The 22,507-nt window shown below is 43.6% G+C and overlaps 3 protein-coding genes across 3 annotated transcripts in view; 1 reads left to right on the forward strand and 2 right to left on the reverse strand.

The window, feature by feature from the left end:
• The window catches only part of LOC130125716 (BEN domain-containing protein 4), a 31,425-nt gene extending 25,148 nt beyond the window's left edge, over positions 1-6,277 (reverse strand). The window contains 3 exon segments of the mRNA XM_056295200.1: positions 78-180; positions 1,536-2,123; positions 5,809-6,277. Of these exon segments, the coding sequence (XP_056151175.1) occupies positions 78-180; positions 1,536-2,123; positions 5,809-6,277 (1,160 nt within the window).
• A 1,837-nt stretch (positions 6,278-8,114) lies between these two features.
• Positions 8,115-10,446, forward strand: shisa3 (shisa family member 3). Its single transcript, XM_056295209.1, has 2 exons — positions 8,115-8,385; positions 9,639-10,446. Exons 1-2 carry the CDS (start codon positions 8,115-8,117, stop codon positions 10,253-10,255), a joined length of 888 nt encoding a protein of 295 aa, XP_056151184.1. The 3' UTR covers positions 10,256-10,446.
• A 4,133-nt stretch (positions 10,447-14,579) lies between these two features.
• The window catches only part of atp8a1 (ATPase phospholipid transporting 8A1), a 218,356-nt gene continuing 210,428 nt past the window's right edge, over positions 14,580-22,507 (reverse strand). Inside the window, exons 34-37 of the mRNA XM_056274219.1 lie at positions 20,869-20,957; positions 18,321-18,413; positions 16,708-16,799; positions 14,580-15,270 (exon numbers count right to left, since the gene is read on the reverse strand). Of these exons, the coding sequence (XP_056130194.1) occupies positions 15,173-15,270; positions 16,708-16,799; positions 18,321-18,413; positions 20,869-20,957 (372 nt within the window). The 3' untranslated portion in view covers positions 14,580-15,172. The remainder of the gene's footprint in view (positions 15,271-16,707; positions 16,800-18,320; positions 18,414-20,868; positions 20,958-22,507) is intronic.

Genomic DNA, 22,507 nt, shown 5'->3' on the forward strand with positions numbered 1-22,507 from the left:
CTTTAACTAGCAGAAAGAAAAGAATAATAATTTAGTCAGACTCGATGGAGCTGGGACTAATAGATTCTGAAATGAACTGTTTTCACACCTCAGTTAGCTGCTCTTCTGGTATTGGCTGGACCAACTGGTTGTGGAATTGGAGAACAGTCTTGAAGTAGTCCAGGACATTCTGACAGGGAGCTGGATGCAAATATAGGTAAATGCAACCAGTGATAAACACACTGTTAGTGACACTGTGACAAACCCAGAGCTGGAGTTATCTGAAAACAAAACGTGTCGTCCAAGTATGTGTTTTGCTTCCACATCACTGTAAAAATGAATGGTTCAAGAACCAGCAATATTTTGGTTATCCTGCTTGCAGTGTTTAGTAATTTGCCAGATTTCCACTTTTATTTTGCATTTTGGGATCAGTGGTGATATCCATGAAAGAGATGCAGATTATGTTAAAAATAGTCTTAACTTCCATTGGTGTAAATCTGTTGTGAGAAGTTTTTCACTGATTATTTATTAGTCTCAATTTAATTTTGATGCCTCTATATGACTGACACAAGCAAATGAGACCATCAGTGAGAAGATTAGATATTGCTATTAGATATTGCTATATAATGATTCCAGTGGTGGTTGATGCTTTCTTACTCAGGGGAAGCACAGCTGTCAGTTGTCTAATGACAAAAAATAAATAAAAAATAGAATATTCACATCTATTCTCGCTCTATTGGAAATCTAGCTTGTCTAGTTGTATGTAAATTCTGTCCTCTCCTGCTGCATAGTCAGCCAGCATAGGCCTATTTAGCCTATGTAGTCTGGAAAAACACAGTGAAACTTCCTTATAGAAATGTAGAACTTTTTAACCAGCTTCAGTTAGATATTTAATCGGTATGTCAAAATTAATAACTTTGGGATTTGGACCTGTCTGGCAGGTACATGCGTGTGTCAGGTGTTTTTTCAATTGATAAGAATACCTCGGTAACCCACTGATTAAGTATCAACATTTTTCAGAATTGTGGCACCAGTCTATAAGACATTTTCATCATGGTTCTCCAGACTTATTAGACTCAAAATACCCAAGAATTATTTCAAAGTCCGCTCCCTTCCACCATGATTTAATCAAACATGTTTAGTATTATGTCTAGATTAGATCTTATGGTGACTGACTTAATGCAAAAAAAAGGGCAGAATTTGAGACATTTAGGTGGCCAGGTTGTTTGTGGCAAACATTAAACTAAACATGCTTCATTGAAAATGATCACGTCACTGGCAAAATTGATAATTCCATTAAAATCAATCCCCCCTTGTTGAGGTTCATGCTCCATAGCCAGCTTTAGAACACTAGTCTAGTTGATTATAAACAGTAGAATAAAATGGAAATATTTGAAAAAAGAAAAAACTGACAGTTCCCATGTACTCCAACCCACAGTAATGTTATTCATGTCTGTTAGCAGTAGCACATGTTTTAAAAAAAAACATTAAAATGGCTGCCCCCTTGGACAAACAAATCCAAAGCCTGTGGAGCCACGGCCGCCAGCTCACTGCACCTGGTATGTTCTCCAGCTTGTTGCGGAGCTCCTCATTCTCCTGCTGCAGAGACAAAACCTCCTGCTCCAACTCCAGGCAGCGCGGGCAGCAGTTCTCTTCCTCCTCTTCCTCCTCCTCGGGCAATGTAGATGAAGGGTGACCGTAGGACTCTGATGGCGTTGGGGAGCTCCAGCCTCCTAGGTTGTGGCCTTGAGGGGACACGGCAGGCCCTGGCTCCGCTGTTGGACACTGCTCATCCTCTGGACTGGGAGCCGGGTGATGGGATTGTTGCTGCTGCTGCTGCTGGGGTCCAGACATCATGTAGTTCTGTAGAGAGTCTGTGAAGATGCGGAGGAAGGCGGACATTTGCTGTTGGTTCCAGCGGCTTTGCTTAGATTCCTCATCGGGGTCTGTGGTGGATGTGCTCTCTTTGGATTTGGGCTTCCCAACAGAGGAGTAGTGACTCCCCTGGAGCCCATCTGTGGGACTGTCCTCCTGCTTGATGCTGGAGACAAGGGGAGAGGATGGCTCAAGGAGATGGCCATTGTTCAGAAGGCTGAGCACTCGGCTGCACTGCTGGGCAAAGGTGTCCAAGATCAGACGATTCTCTATGCAGCAGAGAAAGAGGACAATGAAGAGGATAGAGACAACAGCTGTGACAACTCTACTTCCTGTAAATGTCAAACTCCTGTAAATGTGCAAACTCAATAATCCAGGTAAGGAAATCACAGAAAGTTGAATCAGTTCATCTGCATACAATGTTTGTTGAGAGAGAAACATTCCATCACTCATCTAAGTGACCTCTTCAGTCTCAACTGACTGCAGGTATCCCCACCCTAATAAACAATATTGGCATAATGACCAAAAACAACGATAGGTTTCATATGAAAATTGCCGTGACCATTAACTAGTGTTACAATGGCAATGTGAACTATTCACAGAGGATTGGGGAATAGTTGTATTCATATACTGATCAGTACTTAAGGTTTGATTCTCATCATCCACTGGAGCACAAACTAGGAGTCATCAGGACGCTGTACCAATGAGCTAACAATGTCCCCACTGTCACAGCGGCTGGGGAAGGGGAGAAATCTCATATTAAATAGGCCCTGGATAAGTGTGGTTACCCTAAATGGGCATTTTTTCAAAGCCAGGAAGACGTCCAAACAATGCACCAGCCGATCAAAGAGAGGAGAAGGACAACAGCTGTCTCAGCATAAACCAGTGGTGATTCTGTATGTGGCGGGAGTTTCCAAACATTGAGACACAAATTTTCCAATCACCGCATCTCAGTGGCTTTCAATCCCCAAAACACGCTGCGCCAGAAATTGGTCCACCCCAAGGATCGGGTCCCCTGGCACAAACAGAGCAATATAGTATACGCTGTTAAGTGACAGGTGGATTGCTGTGACTTGTACATCAGAGAAACCAAACAGATGCTGGCCAAGAGGATGGCACAACACAGAAGAGATAACACGTCAGGCCAGGACTCCACAGTCTACACCCATCTACAGGCCAGTGGCCACTCTTTCAAGGATGAGGATGTGCACATCCTTCATTGGAACACTGGTTTGAATGGGAAATCAAAGAGGCCAACTATGTGAAGAGGGAACAACCATCCCTGAACTGGGGGGGGGGGGGCTAAGAGTACATCTGTCACCATCTTACAATGCTGTGATTGCAACTATCCCCCATCCCCCAATCCTCTGTGAATAGTACACATCGCCATTGAAACTGTAGTTAATGGTCACACCCATATTTGCAAATGAAACTGGTCGTTGTTTTCAGTCGTTATCAGTGGCGGCTGGTGCTAGAAATTTTTGGGGGTGTGCAATTTACCTTGGCGCAGCACACGTGACAGCTGCTTTAATGTACACACAGCCACAGAGTTATTAAGAAGGAAAATGTAGCCTATAGATTTTATCAGGATTATCGTACCCCTGATAAAATCTATAGACTACATTGTCTTTCTTAATAACTCTGTGACTATGTGGACATTAAAGCAACTGTCAGGTGTGCTGACAAGGTAAATTGCACCCCCCCCCAAATTGTTAGCACCAGCCACTACTGGTCGTTATGCAACTGTATTGTTTATAAAGGTGGGGATACCTGCAGTCAGTTTAGACTGAAGAGGTCACTTAGATAAGTGATGAAACGTTTCTCTCAATAAATGTTGCATGCAGAGGAACTGATTCAACTTTCCTCTAAAGACCTGTCGGTGGAACAGGTTTCAGAAATCTTTCAGTTTTTATACACATGGATGATGTGTCCCTGTTGACTGTCCCAGCGCTTTCACAGAAATAATTTCAAATCATTCTCATTGACAGTCAAACCTAAAAAGGCATCACAGTGTCATGCCCCATCAATCTGTGGTTGTTGAGTCCCTTACCTCTGGAAGCAAGCATACTGATGCATTGTGATAGCAATGACTATCACAATGCCTGGCTTCTCCCCTCTATCATCTGACTTCCCCTGCCTCCCCCTTAACATCTCTCCAACCATTTCTGTTCTCCAACCCAGTCTGTTCTAATGTCAACAAAATCCCGGTGGCCATATCTATTGTTCAGTACAAAAGCAAACAAACAAACAAAGAACAAAACATAACCCCACAAAGTTATTGTCCAGTACAATAGCCTGGTATGCATGTTCTCCTGGCAGTCTACTCACGTCTCAATGAGATGATCTCACTCATCCCTCCCTGTAATGATTACAGGTCCATTGGCCTCACGTACACATACACCCACCCACCTCCCCCCGCCACAACCCATCCATCCATCCATCCATCCATCCATCCATCACACACACACACACACACACACACACACACACACACACACACACACGTCATGGCCCCTGCTGTGATGGCAGCCGCTGAGACGTGTCTATCGGCCTGGTGCAGATGTGTCGCATTTATTAATATGCACGCCGTCTCTGTTTACCCGTTGAGATGTGTCTGATATCATTCGACTTCACCCCCACTACCAACCATCCAACCCCTCCCCCTCACCCCTCCCTCTCATTGGCTCTGCGGTGTTATGAGCTGAGAGCCTCATAAAATTTCATTAAAAAACAACATGCTCGGCAGAGGCAAATTTATGAGCCCCATTTATTTTAATCACAACTCTCTGGGAAGGCTTTTAAATGTAATTTGCGTTATTGTGTGCTGAATTCATGGTGGAGTCCTTGGGTCCCCCCAATCCCCCCCCCCCACACACACACACACCTGGAAAATGAGAGGGATACCAAGTTGGTCTGTCACATGCAGGGATGAGTGTTGCAGTCCGTCATTATCAATAAGCATGGCACAGGAATGGTAGCTTGGACTGGACCATAAATTCAGCATAACACAGCCAGGTTCATTAGAGCAGAGCAAAAAGGGCTTACATATGGTTATTCTGTCAATGTTGTATCAATAGCTGTGTGACTAACATGTATCTAGGCTGAAATGCAAACCCACTCTATATCCGCCAAGCTCTGTATGTATGCTTATCAGAAACTGCTCGGCTCACTTTCTAGAATAAAACATGTTTTAGATGCTATCTTAAATCTCATCTTCTTTACATTACAGTGTGTAACCTCAACCTAGATGCTGGGGTGCTGTTAAGATTGAATAACTGATTGCAACACCAAATAAAATCTCTACTGCTAGCAGAGCTAAGGAGATTAATATCTGATTGGAGGATGAGATGTGTAATGTTTAATTTAGTGACTGCAGGAATTATGTTCATTGCTCTCATCTTAATATAGAGCCGCCCCTTGCTATGAGGAACATGTTGGTTGTGAGCACGTTGCTGTAATGAAGAGCTGAGGAGAAAACGAACATGCAACAATGGATTTCAATGGCGGTGCGCATGTGCGTGATTGCACGTTCGGGAAAAAAACACGCAATGTAATTACTGATGTTAACAAACATGAAATCCTCGGCATCTCGGTCATACCAAACACAAGTGGAACAGAAAGAGGATCAAGTGGAACAGGAAAAAGACGTGCAAAGTAATGAGCCGTTACTACTTCACATACATGTGGGCTATAAACATTGAATACAGGCGAAATTATCCAAATTAGAACTAACTTGATTACAGCAGTGAGCATAAGCAGGCTAATGAACTCCGTTTCAGGAGTAACCTAAGGACAAGTGTGCATAAAAAAATAAAAAATAAAGCTCCGAGTGTGCCAAGAATGACAGGTTTCGTGCACAGAGACTGAGCATATTTTAAAAGGCGCTGCATGATTATGAGGGGGAGCCACATTCAAATACACAGGCACTCACTTTCAACAAGTTGTGAAGCTCACCTGAGCTGATGCCGTACGTGCAGTCTGGAGGATCGTTCAGGTCTCTGGGCTCGTGACGCGCCGCCGTGGCGCTGCCGGCGTGTGTCTGCTCCGCCGCTGAGGTGAATGTCGCGACTGTACTGCTGGGCCTACTCTCACAGGGGAAACGATGCCGCTGCTGCTGTGGCATCGGCGGATGCTGCTGGCTGCTGCTGATAGCGGCGGAGGTTTGGCAGAGCTGCTGCTGCTGCTGCTGCTGATGCTGATGATGATGATGCGGCTGAAAGGGATGAGGCTGTCCCGGATGATAGGTGAAGTGATGTCCGCCAACATCGCCAGGGACCTCGACCCCAGTGGATCTGTCAAAGCGCGACCTGGCCGCCGACTGTTTACTTGAAAAGGTTTTGAGGGGGCTGTACGGCCCCCGTTGTAGTCGGCACATCTTCGGGACGCGGGGCCCCTCGTCTGCGGGCTGCATTTCTCCCTCCATCACCGCCAAAATGTCACGGCGCGCGCGTGTCGGGGCTGTCTGCCGCTATTGTTGCGCCCCGTAGTGTGACAGGCTGGTGATGACTGGGTATCTATTTTCGTCGTCACTGTCTGGCACGGTTTCCCTCATGCACACTGTAGTCGGAGGGGGGGCTAATTTACAGACAAGCCGCCGCTCCAATCCCCAGACGGGAGCGCTGCTAGACTAAAAGGCTCGGCCGAGAGGAAATACAGGCGGGACATGCGCGCCACGATGCGCCCATTACTGCCTATACAACACACACATCGACAGGAAACAACGGGGGCTCAGTAGGACGTGTGCAGTCCTGGAGGGCAGGTGAAACGCAGACAGAACTTCTTCGGGATGTAGAAGCCCTTTTGCCGCCGAGCACAAGTCAATGGAGAGGAGAGAGAAAATAACATCGACACAGCGGAGCGTTGGCATGAAGGAAAACGAGGGGATATGATACATGCACGCGTTGGAAATAAGCGAGCAGAGTAAAACAATATTAGGCTACAGCATTAATTTACCTGTCACGGTTGTATTTATTATATATGAAAAGTTAATGTTGAGCGACGCCACTCACTGAGTCGTCTCGTCCATCCAGTAACACATATAAATTAATGGACTTGTGTGATTGTGTTGTGCAAAACCTCCGATGTTTTTGATAACACACACCGTTTGGCTACTCGTTAAAACCTGACCCGAATGTCACGTTAATCCCCAGCTCAGCCTAACGCCAAGCAGTCTGCAGGCCTGCAAGTCCAGAAGGCCACACGGGGGCGCCAAATCAACATGTTTAACACCACGGAGACTGGACATTCTCTTTGTTCTGTTCGGTCATGTGTACACGTTTAGCGCTACTGATCGGGCTTAAATTTAGACAGACAGACATATTCCTTATTGTCCCTTTTGAGGAAAGTTGTTGCCACCGCCTGCACATTAGCCTAAAATACAATTTTTACCTCGGTCCGTTAATGGAGCATGGTTACACAGATACAAAGACATTAAGCGTATTCATACGACTAGTTATAACATTTTATTGTAGGCTATCTTTAACTAATCATGTGGCCAATTGAGTGCATTTCAGATGGTAATACAACGGTAAGATGTTTTCTCGGTGTTTTCCACTGAATAAAATTGGATCTACGCCGTCAGGGGCATTAGGGACGAGTGGGAATTTTTCAAATACACATGGAGAAATGTTGGTAAAGTTTTATCTAAACTTCCTCAGAGGTTTCGTAGCCCATAGACGCCTCACACGAACGCGCACGTCTCGCCGATGGAGTGCGTGGGCGTGCGCGCCTGCGGAGTCGCTCACCAAAGCCAGCCAGACATTGGACGTTGGAAATGAGCCGGACGCTGCATGATAGTGGCAACTCACACGCAAGTTCTTCGCGGAGATAAACATATCAATGGCTTTCCACCCACGGCGACTCCTCTGCTTGTTTTAAAAAGAAAAGGGAGAGGGGAAAGAGCGGAGTCGATTTCGTTTGCCGTGCTCTCTGAATCGTTCTTTTTTGTTGTTGTTGCATTTCTTCGACTCAGAGGCGTCGTAACTATATTGTCATTCATTCGGACAAGCGTGAGGATTCAGCCCAGCGTCCCCTTGCCCCGTACTGTTCGCGTCGATCCGGGCTCAGAAGTCTTTGAAATGGATGGAGACGGGATGACGTTACGTTGACACGGCCTGGCGGAAAGCGAAACGTGTGAGCGTTTAATAAACGGCATCCGCAGATTTGAGATTCTCGGCATGTCCCTCACAATGAGGAGTTTGTGAGTCGCCTGAGTCGAATCGGGGGAAAGTTAATTAACCGGGTTCCCACTTGACGCCGGGATGGTGCGCGTGCTGAACTGGCTGTTGCTGGCGTATCTGACCTGGACTCTGCGGATATCCAACGCGCACGGGGAATACTGCCATGGCTGGTTGGACAGTAATGGGAATTACCATGAGGGATTTCAGTGTCCGGAGGACTTTGACACCATGGACGCCACGGTGTGCTGCGGCTCCTGCGCCCTGAGATACTGCTGCGCCGCCGTGGACGCGCGGCTGGATCAGGGCACGTGCACCAACGACAGGGAGCTCGACAACACGGAGTTTGCTCCTCGTAAGTTTGCTTTTCAATAAAAGTTCACACCAAATGTTCATGAAACAATAGCGGCAACAACGATGATGATACAAAGTTCATCTGAAACGCTTGCAGAGAAAAGCAAAGAATAAAAAAATTGCTGGCAGTATCTCCTGCATATCTACAGCCTAAGTGCAAACAGGCATTTAACAACCATTGGATCCACAGGCAATTTTATGATACGGCGATCATAACAACGGAACAGCAGTGGATGCTAATTTAAACCACTGCCTCTCACAACCTATTAAGCAAAACCTGCAGGTCCCTGTAGTTGTAGCACCTGTTTGACTTGTCCTCAGACATGTAAATGGAGTGATCAGCGACGGAAAAGTAAAAAACAAAACAAAACAGAAGGATTAAGAGAAAACTAGCTGAGTGAAACCGGAAGCCCATTTGCTGGGTGTAAAAAAAAAAGTGGGTTGCATATGCAGTACAAGAAACCCTTTCCAAACTTACACAACAACGATAATATTACCAATTTCCTCACGGTCACCTATGATAGACAAGGCTATCATGAAACGAGTTGTTACAATACAGTGTAAGGTAAATAGGAGGTAACACATGTAATTAATTAGCCGCTTTAAAAGTCACATCTGTCAATGTGATCTCTACAGCGCACAGTACTATATTGTTCACCTGACGTGTTCGTCCCCAAGAGTTTATTAAATCTCTTTCAATTTCCCGAATGGATAAGCCCTGAAACTAAGTTGGCAGTTTCGACTCAATTTCCCCCTTTTTTCTTTAAGAAAATAAATAAACTTGCGATGATTTCCTCCTCTTGGTGCATTTGGTCTCTGAGAAGTTATCAGAGCTTTTGATTTACAGCACATTTTCCTACACACAGAAAAGCTTCTGTGTTTCATTTATTCATAAGTCAAACCAACATTTAGTGCTTTAGATGGATAAGTTGTCATTTATAACATCACAAATCGACAACCGTATGTTGGATCTCTAGCTTATATAGTTTAACTGGATATCACAAATTGACACAATGCGAAATAGATGTGGAATTTGAAGCTGATTGTTCAGTACCAAAGAAACTGAGATTTCATAAAGTTTTGCCTTTATTTCAGCAGTCACCTTCTTTCACAGCTAGCCTGCTGAAGCCTTTGTAATTTCCAATGTTCCCTCATAAGTCTTAGTTATCTAACTGCACTCTCATTTGTGCTTTCTCCAATGAGGACCTTCTCTAATTGATGATGCTAATATGTATATGTTGCTTTTGCTCCTAGAGCCAATCTATGTACCCTTTCTGATGGTGGGCAGTATCTTTGTGGCCTTCGTGGTTGTGGGCTCACTGGTGGCTGTCTACTGCTGCACCTGTCTGCGGCCCAAGCAGCCAACCCAGCAGCCCATCCGCTTCTCCCTCCGCAGCTGCCAGGGCGAGACCATCCCCATGATCCTCACCACCGCACCCCCCAGCCTGCGCACCCCCTCACGGCAGTCCAGCACCGCAACAACAAGCTCTAGTTCGGCGGGGGGCAGCAGCTCCGTGCGCCGGTTCTCGCTTGGGGGTCAAGGTCAGAGCCAGGGCCAGGGGTGCCTGGTTTCTGCCACTATATCTTCGTCGGCCTGCAACCCCACCCACATCCCGCAGACTCTACCCCCGCCCCCACCTCCCCCATACACATCCCCAGCTGTGGCAGCAATGCCGGGAGGCATCCAACACCCGCACCCCCTCCCCTCCAGCCATACACACACCCACACACAGCTGCAGCTCCACCAGCCGCCCATGCACTCTCATCCCTCCCAGAGCACAGGGTTCCTACTGCCCCAGCAGTACTTCTTCCCCCTGCAGCCGGAGCCCTTCACGGGGGCTAAGGGCTTTGCAGACTTTGGGCAGAGCTGACAGGCTCTCTCAGCAGGGAAAAATAAGGAGGATTACTAGAATTCGGCATGGGGTGTGAGCCAGTGTGGCAATGCGGACACATACAAACACATAACGCAACACTGAACAGAGGCGCTAGGATGGAATGCCCTTACCAGTTAGGGGCTTAACAATTGGAGACAGATAAGGGAACTGGAGTAGCGTCTCACTGTGTTTCCAACCAGGAAATAACATCATTTTTCTGTAATGAAATGGACCTATTACTGGCCAATGATGGCTTTGGATTATGCACTTTTTTATATTTGTTCATATTGTAAACAAAATTCTCTGTCCTCTCTATTTTTTTACATGTCACTTTTTTAAAAGTGTCACTTCACATTAAAGGACAACTCAGTGGCAATGGCTGAAAAAAGAAGCGTTAGGATTTTCTCAAAAAAAGAAGAAAAAAAGCAACACAAGTAGGCTAGACAGTTTTCACTGAAACACTGCTAGCCTAACAAAAGTTAGAAACCGGGTGGTTAAAATGTTTATTTCGACAATCGCATGACCCTTTATAAGAAGGGAGTAACTGTTACACAAACTTAACTGTACCTGCGGAGGTGTACGACTGCTTGTGTCGGCTGTTGCGTCGGTTAATCACGGAGTTGTGTGCCAGGTCGGGGATGTCATCACATACATCAAGTTACAAAAGTATAGGTTTATGCTGCAGTGTGCTCCATTAACTATGATAAAGATAATTTAAAGAAAGTGCTTTTTTTTCCTTTTATTTTTTAGGTCAATGAGGCAAATCAATACACACGTCTTTGAAAAAGGGTGAGTCTACCATTCCCCCCAAACAAACCAGAGGAAAGCAGGGTGATTGGGGCTGCATAACATTTCCCTACCTGTCGCTCATTCGTGCGCCAGACTTCCCCGCAGGAATGCAGTGCTGAGATCAGTCATTGTCAGTGTTCAATGAGCATGGCATGGTCACAGTGTTAAAAACAACTAGCCCCACAAATCAAGTTTTGAATTGCAGCAACAGGTACGGCAAAGTCCCCCACAAAGACCCATCTGTTCTCCGGCTATCTGAGTGTGAAACAGACTTGGCAATCACCGTATCATGAATGTCAAATACGGTTTTATCAGTGCAACTTGCCGCTTTATTCAGCAGTCTTGGACCCTTTTGATAGTCAAATTCTACAGTTTTTACAAGGCTACTCCCTTCAAAGGACAATTTTCATGACTGGTATGTGTGTCTATATATATTTGAAAATTATACTTTTTAAAATCTGATTTGAATGTATCGAGTATTATTTTAAAAGTACCAGTACTCTTTTGGTTTGGAGCGTACTCATTAAACACTTAATTTCTTGATTTACAAAAAGAAAAAAAAATCAACAGATTTCTATGACATGCCACGAATATTTGGAGATTTGAGTCATTCTCTGTCATTTGCCAAACCCGGGAAAACATTCTAATTCCTTTGCTCATGTTGTCTGTGTTTGTAGGAACCAAAATATTGAATTTCTTCCAATTAAAATTCTGTTGAAATCACTGCAAACATAGTATTTGGCTTTGACTTTTTGTCGTATGCCTCATAATGAAAATATTGCGTCTCATTTTGGGTCCCTGTACGTGTGAAGACCCTCCTTTCTTATGCTTCCAAGTTAGAAATATACCACTAAAAATTTTTTTTTTTTTTGCTGTTTAAATTAGGTATGGTCAACATGGATGTGGTCAGGAATATGAAAAATTGTGGAGAACCCCCTGTTAGCACCTGGGGGGATTTATGTAAAAACAAACCATAGTTGAAACCCTGAAAAATCAACAAAAATCCAATTCCAGGCTCGTACGATAATTGCATCTCCATGACAGCTGTGCTAAAGTGCCATCTGGATCGATTTTATGAAATTGTTATGAACGCATGGCTACAAATCCATTACTGGGTCGAGTTATTACAGTTACTGGAATATGTGCACACAAAAGTGCGTGCAAGCCGAGGGTCAGCTAAACAACACCATAGTTTGATGATAACTGGGAATTTCTACTGACCTCTTTAGTTTGCCTTGCATGCAGACCCATGGTTTTCCCTGCGACTCCCCTGCCTTTTCCTGTTTAGGTTCTCACTGTGCTGCATGTCCTGTTTGTTACCACACACAGACACACAGGATTACTTGGTAGAAAACAACCACTCTGCCGCACACACAACACTCCCGGTGACTGTTGGGAATATGCTGGAGGAGAACTTGGAGTTTGTAAAGATGACCCAGTTGCTTCTCTGTGTTTGCAAAGTTTATTTCAGTAGGCCTTCATGGCAGTTAAAAGACAACACTTAAAAAGTTTGTAGTCCCAACATGCAGAACAATCATTTAACAAAATGACGTAAATGAACCAAATATTCCAACCCAAATTTAAAAGTGCATCTTTCTTTAGTAAAGTGACCAACACTTGAGAGAATCAAAGTAGTACGATTAACACTGAACCAAAGAACTTTTTTTTTCTTCTTTTGTTTGTTTATCCATTCATGCAGCCCAAAGCTTTCACAGACAATATAATGTTTTCCAGAAAAAGCAACAGTCTAAGCCTTCCACAATGACGAGATACACATTCAGCAGCTTGGAAAATTGCGACAGCAGATGACAACCCATCAATAACACTAAAGAATAGTATAACAAATCAATTCCTTGACATATCCTCACTAAACTGAGATAGAAACACAAAAAAGATTTTTATTTTATTATTTTTCTGTAAACGTGGAGGTACACTGTTTGAAGAACACAAGTTACAGACATGTACACCCAGAGAAATGATATACTGGAAACCAATAACCGGAGTACCAGATACCCACTACTAGAATGGTACGCTGAGTGCAATGTGCAACATCTCCTGTCAAAGCACGCAGAGTATGTGAGAGGCCAAGAACTCCCAGGGCCGAGACTGTAGTTTGGCCACACACACACACACACACACACACACACACACACACACACACACACACACACACACACACACACAAAGACAACCACGCAAGTACATACTTAGAAATACGCTCACTACCCCCCCCCCCCACACACACACCCCCAAATGGGCCATGCATCAGCGCACAATACTACACCATAACTATACCAAGATTCGTGCAAAGAGACAACTGGAGCAAGCATTACCAGGCACACGCACGCGCACACACACACACACACGCACAGAATGCAACCAGTCACACACACACAGAATGCAACAAGAGAACTCAGGAGCCAAGAGCTCCCTGTGTCACATACATGTATTGGACACAGACATGCAATGCATACATATAAGTTATACACATTCACGCACACATGCACATGCAGACAACACGCCCACACACACTCACACTTCCAGAAAACCTGTCTCCCATAGGGAGAAGAAAGCAATCACAGAAACAAGTAGTCAGTTATGGATAAACAAAGCCATAGTAATATTAACAATAATAAGACATTTAAGAAAGCTCAGTTTCCTCATTCTATCATATGAGCAGTCTGTCAGTTTATCAGAGGAAGAAAATTAAAGAACTCACGGACAACAATTCATTACAAAGCCAGTCAATGCAAAAGTCATACATCTCCAATATAAAAATACAAATTCACAAAATAACTATAGAGACAAAGTAGTTTCGATACTGTCATAGAGTTTCCTGGCTAATATTTCTCTCTCCCTTTAAGCTAACGGCACTTATGTTAAGAGGGATAAATCTCCATTTTAAGGGAAGTACTATCATGAAATAGAAGCCACACTGTAAGCGTACAGAAATTTGACAAGACCATCATACAATCCCCACCTTCACTTTGCAGGAACAACAGAGCAATGGTTTTAAATGTGCCACAAGGCACGCCATGTGTTTTTCACACTGTTTCAGAACAACACTGTGATGGGGAACAAATTTGTCTTCTCACTGGGTATGCGGAGCACTGTTCTATGCTAGCTGACTAAATATTCTTGGCTATCTTTTTCTACTAGGGAAAAGGTCTAGTTAGGCACCATTGTGATTGTTGCAGCTGAGTAACGTGTGGAATGCAACGACTTGTTATGAGCAATCAAACTGCTGTATAAATGAGTGGTAACCAGACTATGTTGCAGGCCATTGTTAAAAAAAGGAAAATAAAACCAGGCACAATATCTATATACGTATCTTTTAAATAACAGAACATAAATAATATGTAAATGAAACAAAAAAAAAACCTTATTATGACTGAAGGCATGACAATATGTAAGGCCTTGCTATACAATAGGTGTTCCCTTAAGTGCAAAAACAACAACAACAAAATGATGGGAAAAAAAACAAACAAAATAATAACATTTCTAGTCTGAAGTGGTCCATTCAGTGCTGGAATACACCCAAGAATGTGAAAAAGTTTGGTTTTAAAATTTTCTGATTTTGCAAGTATTTGGAAAAGATTGTATATACGACTGCTCTTTGGCAATCTATTGTTAAATTCAAATACATTGTTTGCCCTAAAACTTAATTGATTTACAGTTATACAGTACAGTTACAGTACCATCTGAAATTGATTTAAATTAATTAAAATTTGTTAAACTTTTGTTTTTGGCTCAGTGCTAATAATCTCATCCCTTACCTAAGCAGGGAATAGATGGTCGACTGACCAACCGAACTAGAGCAGTGAGGAACTTCAGACCACAGACTCCGCTAAATAAATGCTAGCACAGTGCTCCTCGTGTCTGCTGGACACACAACTACAGCGTAGTGAATACTTTTTCAACACTTTTTTTGTTCCTTATATGTTTTTCCCTTTTTGAAGTTGTACAAGACATCGCTCTCCTGTCCATTTCATTTTCATACCCTCACATCCCCATAGGCTGAAGACATAATCTCGCACCACAACTTCCCCTTATCAGCTTCAAATTGCCATTGGAAACGGCTGTTGTGGCTCCAGATAGGCCGGCCAGGCTGCAAGGGGCGGGGCCTCACCACTCGTTGGTCCTCTGTTTGGTGGTGTCGTAGGCTCTGATAACCTCAGACTGGGAAACCACGCCATTCTCGTCCTGAGAGAAGGCATAGCCATCTGCAAGAGAGACCATGGTAGTTGGGGTAGTTAAATTCGAGATTATTGATAGGACATGAACAGTAGATAAGGAAACAGTTAACCAAACTCTTTATAAAGAATTATGGAAATACTTAAAAAAACACAAATCATATGTATTAACAGAATCCAGAGCTAACAAAAAAAGAGTTAACGTAAATCATGGAATAAAGAAAACGTAAAAAATTAACTGCAGACAACATTCTTCAAAAACAAAACCAACAAAAAAAAAGCTCATCTAAAAGCTTTATCCCTGTACCAGGGCAGTTCTACGACCTACCACCTAGTGTTTTCTACAGTTTTAAAGCCAGCACACCAAGGGTTTTATCCTGACCATTGACTCCTGACTCACCTTCAGGTGTCAAAAGACTCGGTCAGTACCTGGAGGCCAGCGGGAGAGTTCAAAGGGCCCCGCTGAGATGAGTGCATTGTGGGGAATAACAGTGCAACATTTCATGAATTTTTATCTTGCTCTAAAGAGCTCTTAACTCGGGGCACTGCACACGGGGGAAAGTGAGGAAGTGAGTAGATAGTGCACAGAGGTGTACAGGGAAAGTGGGGGGGTGAAGGTATTCTGCCGTATTATTTTATAGGTGCAGTTAAAATGTGTAATAAAAGGTGTCACAAAATAACGACCTCATCCCCACCTATGAGACAAACAAAAGACAAAACGATCAAACAAAAAGGAACAGAAAGAACAGAAAACATCAAAAAAGACAAAAGTACAGAGAACAAAAACCCAGACCCAAGCTATATGTCCTACCATGGTAATATTTTGTCTGTCAATATGAAGGTATAGGTGGTTTGCAAGTGTTAAGACACAAACAGGGAGCTATGGGGCTGTTTTAGTGTCACTGAGTGGGCTTTAAGACAGGATTACAAATGTGCATTTCCTGTGTCTAGTGAACGTGAAACGTGTGTTTAACAGAAATAAAATCTCAAAAAATGTGGAGGGGTGAGCATAGTTTTCCTGCTTCCCAAGGACTGAGGACAGTCTCCTCTAGGGGCTTTTAAGCCATGTGTAAAAATAGGAATAACGACACTCGGTTTGCCTCAATAATCCACGATTTGGAAGCAGATAAATTTAATACAGATAAACTGGAGTCTCTCATTTCTTTCTGGGATAACATCTAACAACATGACGCCTCTGCCTCCAGGCATACGGAGGAAGTAAGAGTGTTAGTGTGCGCAGAACCAAAAATGAAAAGAAAGGGGAAGAAAAAAAAACAAAAAAATGCACAAAAAAAGGTGCAAAGAGATACACAGAGAGACACAGAGAGCGAGAGAGAGGAGAGAGAGAGAGAGAGAGAGAGAGAGAGAGAGAGAGAGAGAGAGAGAGAGAGAGAGAGAGAGAGAGAGAGAGAGAGAGAGAGAGCGAGCGAGAGAGAGTAAGAAAGAGAGAGAGATTATATGACTTACGGAGCAGGTTCTGCTGCATGGAGTCTGACCGGTACAGGCTGACTGTGCTCTTCTTAAAGACGTTTTTCAGAAGCTGGGCCCTTTCCGTCAAACTGTGCACGCATGCAGGAACACACACACACACACACACACACACACACACACACACACACACACACACACACACACACACGCACGCACACACGCACACACACACACACACACACACACACACAACCGGAGGGAGTGCATTAGCATCATGCTGAGCACTACAGGCAGATTTAACGAGCAATGCATCAGGCCTCTGAACACACACCTCCACAGAGCTGAGTACAGAGAGACCTGCCAACTGTTCTACCTGCTGAGAGACCATGTTGGGAGATACTTGATACAAGGAATAGGAATGTGTCTGTGTGTTTTCATGAATATATGCCTTTCTACCTGTATACATGTAAATCAATTTATAGTTTGTGTACCTCTACACATGCTTATCTGTGTTTATGTTTCTGTCTGTGTGCAAGTTGGTAAAGAACTCAAGAATCGGCCCATACAAATAGTTCAGTCTCGATGCAGGCCTATATCTCTGTGTTTGTCTGTTAATGTGCATCCACACCAATGAAATGTGCCTATCCATATGCCTGCATATAGAGGATCAATGTATGTGTTTGAGTGTATGTGGGTCTGTGTATGTTTGTATCCAAATGTGTGCATGCCAGGCCCAGAACCCTGGCCTGCTGGGTCTGGGACAGTGGCCAGAGAGGGGATCATTTTCAGCCGGCTGGAGATTTCACACTGATCTGCTCCATGCAAATATCCTCAACAGGCTGCAGAGACCCAACAGAGCCAACAAACCTCGATTAACTAATCAGAGTCTGTCTCAAGGAGTTGTTTTCATAATACGTGCCTTTGATATAGGAAGACTTTTGGGTCCAAAATAATGCATGTGCCATTTCAAAAAAAACTGACACCTAATCTGATGATTTCTTCAGTAACATGGGAATGGCAATACATTTCTGTCACTAATTAAGCCATTTACCCACAGTATAACATCGTTGAGGGTGGGAACCTTAATATTTTTTGAGCTACTGTGTGAACTGAGGGTTTTTTAAAAAAATGCAATGATGAAATTTGGAATGAACTCCCACGTATCTAGCTGGAGTACGACCCTCACGTATTTAGCCCTCCAAGAGCCGCTGCAGTCTTTCTGTGCAATATTACAGAGGGAAATGAAACATTATTCTTCAGGCATGGGCTACACAGTCTGGATAAATGGCCTGGATGTATATGAGTGAACACTAAATACAGGAAGCAGTGGACAGTGATAACATGTTTCACACCAATGAGGAAAAATATTTGAATAAAAAGACACTTTATGGAGTGAGTTCTGTGTTTTATGACAAAAGCAATCTAATTTCATTAAGATAATGCCGTCCTTTCAGTTTACCTTATTGAGGCCATGTTCATTTTCATGAGGATAGTGTTAGTTAGTTTACACCTACCAATGGGAATGTTATCTGTCAATTTGAAAAAGTGTAAGGTCCATTGAGGTGAGGTGCAGTGAGGTTAAGAGTTTAAAATGGTGAGGTTTGCAAAAAGTCAGGAAGGTTGGGAGGTTAGGTAGTGAGTGACAGTACCTTTTACCATGCACAACAGCTCCAGGGTCTTTGGATAAGGCTTCAAGCTCTTGCACCTCATCGACCAGCGTCTTGAAACACACTTTTTTTATCCTGTCCATAGGAGGGGAGCATAAAAGGAATAACTCTTTACAAAAACCAACCAAAGAGGACCACAAATCAGCTTTAAAAAACTGGATAAGGGGATGTTTTATGCATGCTCTATAATCCAGGTAAGGAAATCACAGAAAGTTGAATCAGTTCATCTGGATACAATGTTTATTGAGAGAAACGGATCATCACTCATCTAATGCCCCTTCCACTGCATGGTACTGGCTCGACTCAACTCAACTCCCTATTTTTTTTTTTTTTGGTTTTCCATTGGGCAAAAGTTAGGGATAGTATCTGGTACCAGGTAGTTCTTTTGGTACCACCTCCATCGAGGTTCCAAGTGAGCTGAGCCAATACTACAAGGTGAAATGAAAATACCACTATAAATAAACAAATAAATAAAACATAAATAATAAATACATGTATATTTATTTAAATATAAATAAAATCTTTAAAAAGAAACTAGTCAACACGCCTACAAATGACCAGCAGGGCTTCGTCGTGAGGGGATACTATCTGCAGTGGAAAACGAAATCCCAAAAAGTAAAGGGAGTAGAGTCGAATAGAGTAGAGTCGAGTTGAGCCAGTACCATGCAATGGAAAAGGGGCATAAGTCTCCAGTCTCAACTGACTATGGGTATCCCTACCCTTATAAACAATACAGTGCCATAACGACCGAAAACAACGATTGGTTTCATATAGATGGTGGCGCGGAATCGCGTTTGCAGCGGCCTCACCCAGTACCAATTATGCATTGTCTTTGTCCACATCTACGTCTGCATCTGAGTTTGTGTCATCGTGTGAAATTTTTATTTTGATCATCGATTTCGGTTGCCTGGGAGAGCTGGTGCTGGATCAGCTGAAAGAGCTTGGTCTGCTGCGTCCTGTGGCCTGAGGAAGAGGCACCGAAGGTGGTCTGACACAATGCAGAAGCGGGGCAGGCTAAGCTAACTGCTAGCCCATGGCTCTGCCCGAGAGGAAACACCGAGGTGGTCTGGCAGAGGCCTTGCCTAGCATCAACTATGCAGTGTTTTTGGCTGTGTATGCGTTTGTGTTGTCGTGTGGAGTGTAGGGGAGGTGTATCGAAGGTGTCTGGCTGGAGAGCTAGTGTTGGATCGGCTGGGGGAGCCTGGTCTGCTGCAGCCGACGGGCCCAAGGATCATGGCCCGGCCTGGAGCTGCGCCTGAAGAGGAAACACCAAGGGTGGTCAGACAGGAAGCGGTGCAGGCTAAGCTAACTGCTAGCTCATGCAGACCGGCAGTTCCGACAGTCATCCTGGCTGGCGTTCCTTCTCTGGATGGTGGAGTTTTTGGACTGTATTGCACAGGGTGGACTGTGTTGTTGGCTGTTTTTTTTTATTTTTGGTTTTTTGCTTTGTTCTCTCTGTTTTTCTATGTTTTTGGTTGTGTTGTTTTTGGAGGTTTTTGGATATGTGTTTTTGTCTTTTGTGTTGCACTGCAGTGGGCTGGGGGAAACGGAATTTTGTTTCTTTTGTGTACATAGTACATAAGATGAAATTGCAAATAAATTGTTCCTGATTCCTGACATGCACATTTTTGTGACTTTTAACTAGAGTTACAATGGCAAAGTGTACTATTCACAGAGGATTGGGGAATAGTTGCAATCACAGCATTGTAAAATGGCAACAGATGTACTCTTAGGTACCCCCCTCAGTTCAGGGATGGTCATTCCCTCGTCACATAGATGGCCTCTTTGACTCCCTGTTCAAGCCAGTGTTCCCCCCCATCAAGGATGTGCACATCCTCACCCTTGAAAGAGTGGCCACTGGCCTGTAGTGGGTGTAGACTGTGAAGTCCTGGCCTGACGAGTTAGCTCTTCTGGGCTGTGCCATCCTTTTGGCCAGCATCTGTTTGGTTTCCCCAACGTACAAGTCATGGCAATCCTCCTGGCACTCAACAGCGCACACTATATTGCTCTGCTTGTGCTGGGGGACCCGATCCTTCCTTGGAGTGGACCAATTTCGGCGCAGCTATCCTCTTGGCCAGTGTCTGTTTGGTTTGTCAAGAGGATGGCAATCCTTACCTGGATTATTGAGCATGCATGAAGAAATGTTGACTCATTTTGGCATGGATAAGGGGATAATCTTTCATAGTACATCATTTACCCACATATAACCATTTCATGTAGATCACAAAATAATATTCAGAATCTGTAATAACCTGTAAATGACTACAAACTGTTTGTGACAGTTTTGATCTCCTGTGTGCTAACGTGTCACCCAGACACTAGACATATACAAGCATTTCCCCCAGTTTCCCACAGTATGTCCACTCGACGCAAATGTGGAACATCCTGTGAAACTGTAAGGAGCAAGGAAGGGATTCCTTCAGGAGATAAGGGAGATTCTTGGGGGACCCCCCAAGGATAAGTGTGTGTGTGTGTGTGTGTGTGGGGGCGGGGGTCAGTGATGAGCGAGTAGAGCAGAGGGAAGACTTACACTTTGTAGGCAACGTCGAAGACCAGCGAAGTGACTGGGATGAAGAACAGGCCCATCCAGAATACCCCTGAGCTGAACATCATGTCCGCCTGACATAGACAAACACACAGAGACACACACAGTCAGAAATATACATGTGCATGCAGACAGGCACATTAACTCAGTCAGATACACAAATTCACACATGTAGCATGTCCCTGCGCACAAACAAAACACTCACAAAGACACACATACACACACAAACAAACATTGTTTCAGGTCATAGCAGACAATGTAGAATTCAAAAGCTGATGAAGTAATAAAATAGTTCTTCAACAAAAAGAAAAAAAAGGAAAAGGAAAAAGCCCCTGTAGGCAAATCCATTATCATCTTAAATGACGCCAAAAAAAACAAAAACAAAACAAAAACAAACGTACAACAAAACAATCCCAAAACAAACAGTTTCGGGGGCTGGATGGTTCTGATCGGCTTGGTCAAAAGCAGGTAATCCAGCGTGACTAAATGACACCATGTTGTTTGAAATTTCCTCTAACAGCCCCCCCCCCCCAGGGCTGAGGAAGTACCTGTGAACTATTAGGACAGCGGTATCCTTTACACAGAAAAGGACTCTATTTTGTGCTGTGTTGAAAGCCCTTGTTGATGCATCATCAGAAAAGAGGACTGTGGTTTGGGGTGCTTTTAAAAGCTTGTAAAAGATGCATTTTATTTGCCATCTCTAAGCAGACTGGAAAATGCACAGCAACACCACATGTGCTTGACGCTTTGTTTGAAACTACTTATGTTGTTGAAGTTGCATATGTGTCTGAAGTTTCTTGCAAAAACTTTCCTTTTACTTCCACTTGAATGATTTGCTTTTGGAGAAGGCAATCACATTATATCAATGCCTCAGGTTGGTAGTTATTAAAGCGTAAACAGCACAGTTGAATAACGACTGAAACCAATGATTGGTTTCATATGCGAATTGCCGTGACAATTAACTAGAGTTTCAATAGCCATGTGTACTATTGAACGACCATCCCCCCCAAGGATGGTCGTTCCCTCATCCTATAGATGGCCTCTTTTATTCCCAGTGGTTTGAACGGGGAGTCGAAGAGGCCAGTACACATGACCATTGAAACTAGTTAATGGTCACGTCAATTTGCATATGAAACCAATTGTTGGTTTCGGCCATTATGCAGCTGTGCTGTTTATAACGTTGGGGGATACCTGCAGTCAGTTGAGACTGATGAAGTCACTTGGATAGTGATGAAACATTTCTCCTACTAAAAGCTGTGTCCAGATGAACTGAATAACCTTTCTATGATTATGCTGATAGTTTTTCTTAGCCATGCAAAACCTTAAATAGTCATTGAGTGTGAAATGGGTTTTCTTCAAAAAGTCTTTTCAGGCAGTCATGTCAGGCTACAGATAGATCTAGTTCTCTTTGAAATAACACATCTTGGCCATTGAGAGAACACTAGTATTTACTGAAACTGTCATACAAATATATAAACATTTTGTACTATGCATTGATATTTCAGTTTTTTTGGTCTTTATAATTGTATTTACTAAATGCCTAAATTTAAAAAATTGAATAACAGTTCTATTTAATTGCCCTGTTTCCAAAACAGGGTCAAATAGGTTTTTAAAGCTATTATTC

The sequence above is a fragment of the Lampris incognitus genome, chromosome 1 (genome assembly GCF_029633865.1).
Source record: "Lampris incognitus isolate fLamInc1 chromosome 1, fLamInc1.hap2, whole genome shotgun sequence".
Classification (NCBI taxonomy): Eukaryota; Metazoa; Chordata; class Actinopteri; order Lampriformes; family Lampridae; genus Lampris; species Lampris incognitus.

What these genes read in the sequence shown, in the direction of transcription:
- shisa3 (XM_056295209.1), top strand. Translation starts at nt 8,115, where the DNA reads ATGGTGCGCGTGCTGAACTGGCTGTTGCTGGCGTATCTGACCTGGACT. An exon ending in CAACACGGAGTTTGCTCCTC is followed by an intron (nt 8,386 to 9,638) that starts GTAAGTTTGCTT and finishes TTTTGCTCCTAG; the next exon opens with AGCCAATCTATGTACCCTTT.